Source organism: Rhagoletis pomonella, unplaced genomic scaffold (genome assembly GCF_013731165.1).
Source record: "Rhagoletis pomonella isolate Grant_MI unplaced genomic scaffold, Rhpom_1.0 Rhpom_scaffold_00003, whole genome shotgun sequence".
In the NCBI taxonomy this organism is placed as follows: domain Eukaryota; kingdom Metazoa; phylum Arthropoda; class Insecta; order Diptera; family Tephritidae; genus Rhagoletis; species Rhagoletis pomonella.
The window spans coordinates 6712596-6713659 of NW_023458557.1; the positions used below are offsets into that span (position 1 = coordinate 6712596).

At 44.1% G+C, this 1064-nt stretch overlaps 1 protein-coding gene across 1 annotated transcript in view; it reads left to right on the forward strand.

The window, feature by feature from the left end:
* The first annotated feature begins 771 nt into the window (after positions 1 to 771).
* LOC118734969 (carcinine transporter-like) overlaps positions 772 to 1064 on the forward strand; it is a 5486-nt gene continuing 5193 nt past the window's right edge. Inside the window, exon 1 of the mRNA XM_036464562.1 lies at positions 772 to 969. Within this exon, the coding sequence (XP_036320455.1) occupies positions 772 to 969 (198 nt within the window). The remainder of the gene's footprint in view (positions 970 to 1064) is intronic.

Genomic DNA, 1064 nt, shown 5'->3' on the forward strand with positions numbered 1-1064 from the left:
TACGCGGCAGTTTTGAGCATAAAACGATTCAGGCCTTATGTGGAGGGCTTGCCCTTCACAGTGATCACTGATCACGCAAGCTTAAAATGGCGAATGCATCAAAAGGACCTCTCAGGGCGACTAGCGAGATGGAGCCTTAAACTGCAGGCGTTTGATTTTGATATTCAGCATCGCAAAGGGACGCAAAACATAGTTCCTGATGCGCTGTCTAGAGTAGGCATGGATGAAATGACGATAAATGACAGAATAATGGATATTTGCTTAAACTCGCCATTTTTCAAAACGCAAGAATATGAAGAATTGAAGAAAACCATACCTGACAACAGCGGTAAATTGCCTGAACTTTGTATATCGGATGGATTCGTTTATAAGAGGACACAGTTCAGTCGGGGGGACAGGCTTCAAGAGGACCACGCCTGGAAACTCTGGGTGCCAACTGAGCTGCGGCAGGGTCTGGTTGAATCCTCACATAACTAGCCTTCCGCAGGGCATGGCGGAATTCATAAAACGTTAGGCAGAATAAGGGAAAAATATTATTGGCCCGGTATGGTTGCTGAGGTTCAAAAATATATAGTAAGCTGTGATATTTGTAAGGGCAACAAAACTCAGAACTCTTTTCATAAGCCTCCGATGGGCAGGCAACACGTGACAGAGCGGCCTTTTCAGCGATTGTTCATTGATTTTATGGGTCCTTATCCTCGTACGTCCAATGGTAATGTGTATGTGTTTGTATGTCTCGACCGCTTCTCCAAATTCGTGTTCCTTAAACCTATGAGAAAGGGTTCGTCAGCAGAAGTTGTTAAATTCCTTGATAAAGAAGTTTTCCATGTATTCGGGGTACCCGAATACATTCATTCCGACAACGGAAAGCGATTCGTATCAGAGACCTTCAAACCCTTTGCTGAAAGATATGGTACAAAACATGTAAAAACTGCGCTTTATTCGCCACAGGCGAATGCTGCCGAAAGGGTAAATCGGTCTGTCCTTCAGATCATTAGATCGTATATAAAGGACAATCAGAAAAATTGGGACAACCATGTTAGTGACGCAGCTTTCGCCCTTCG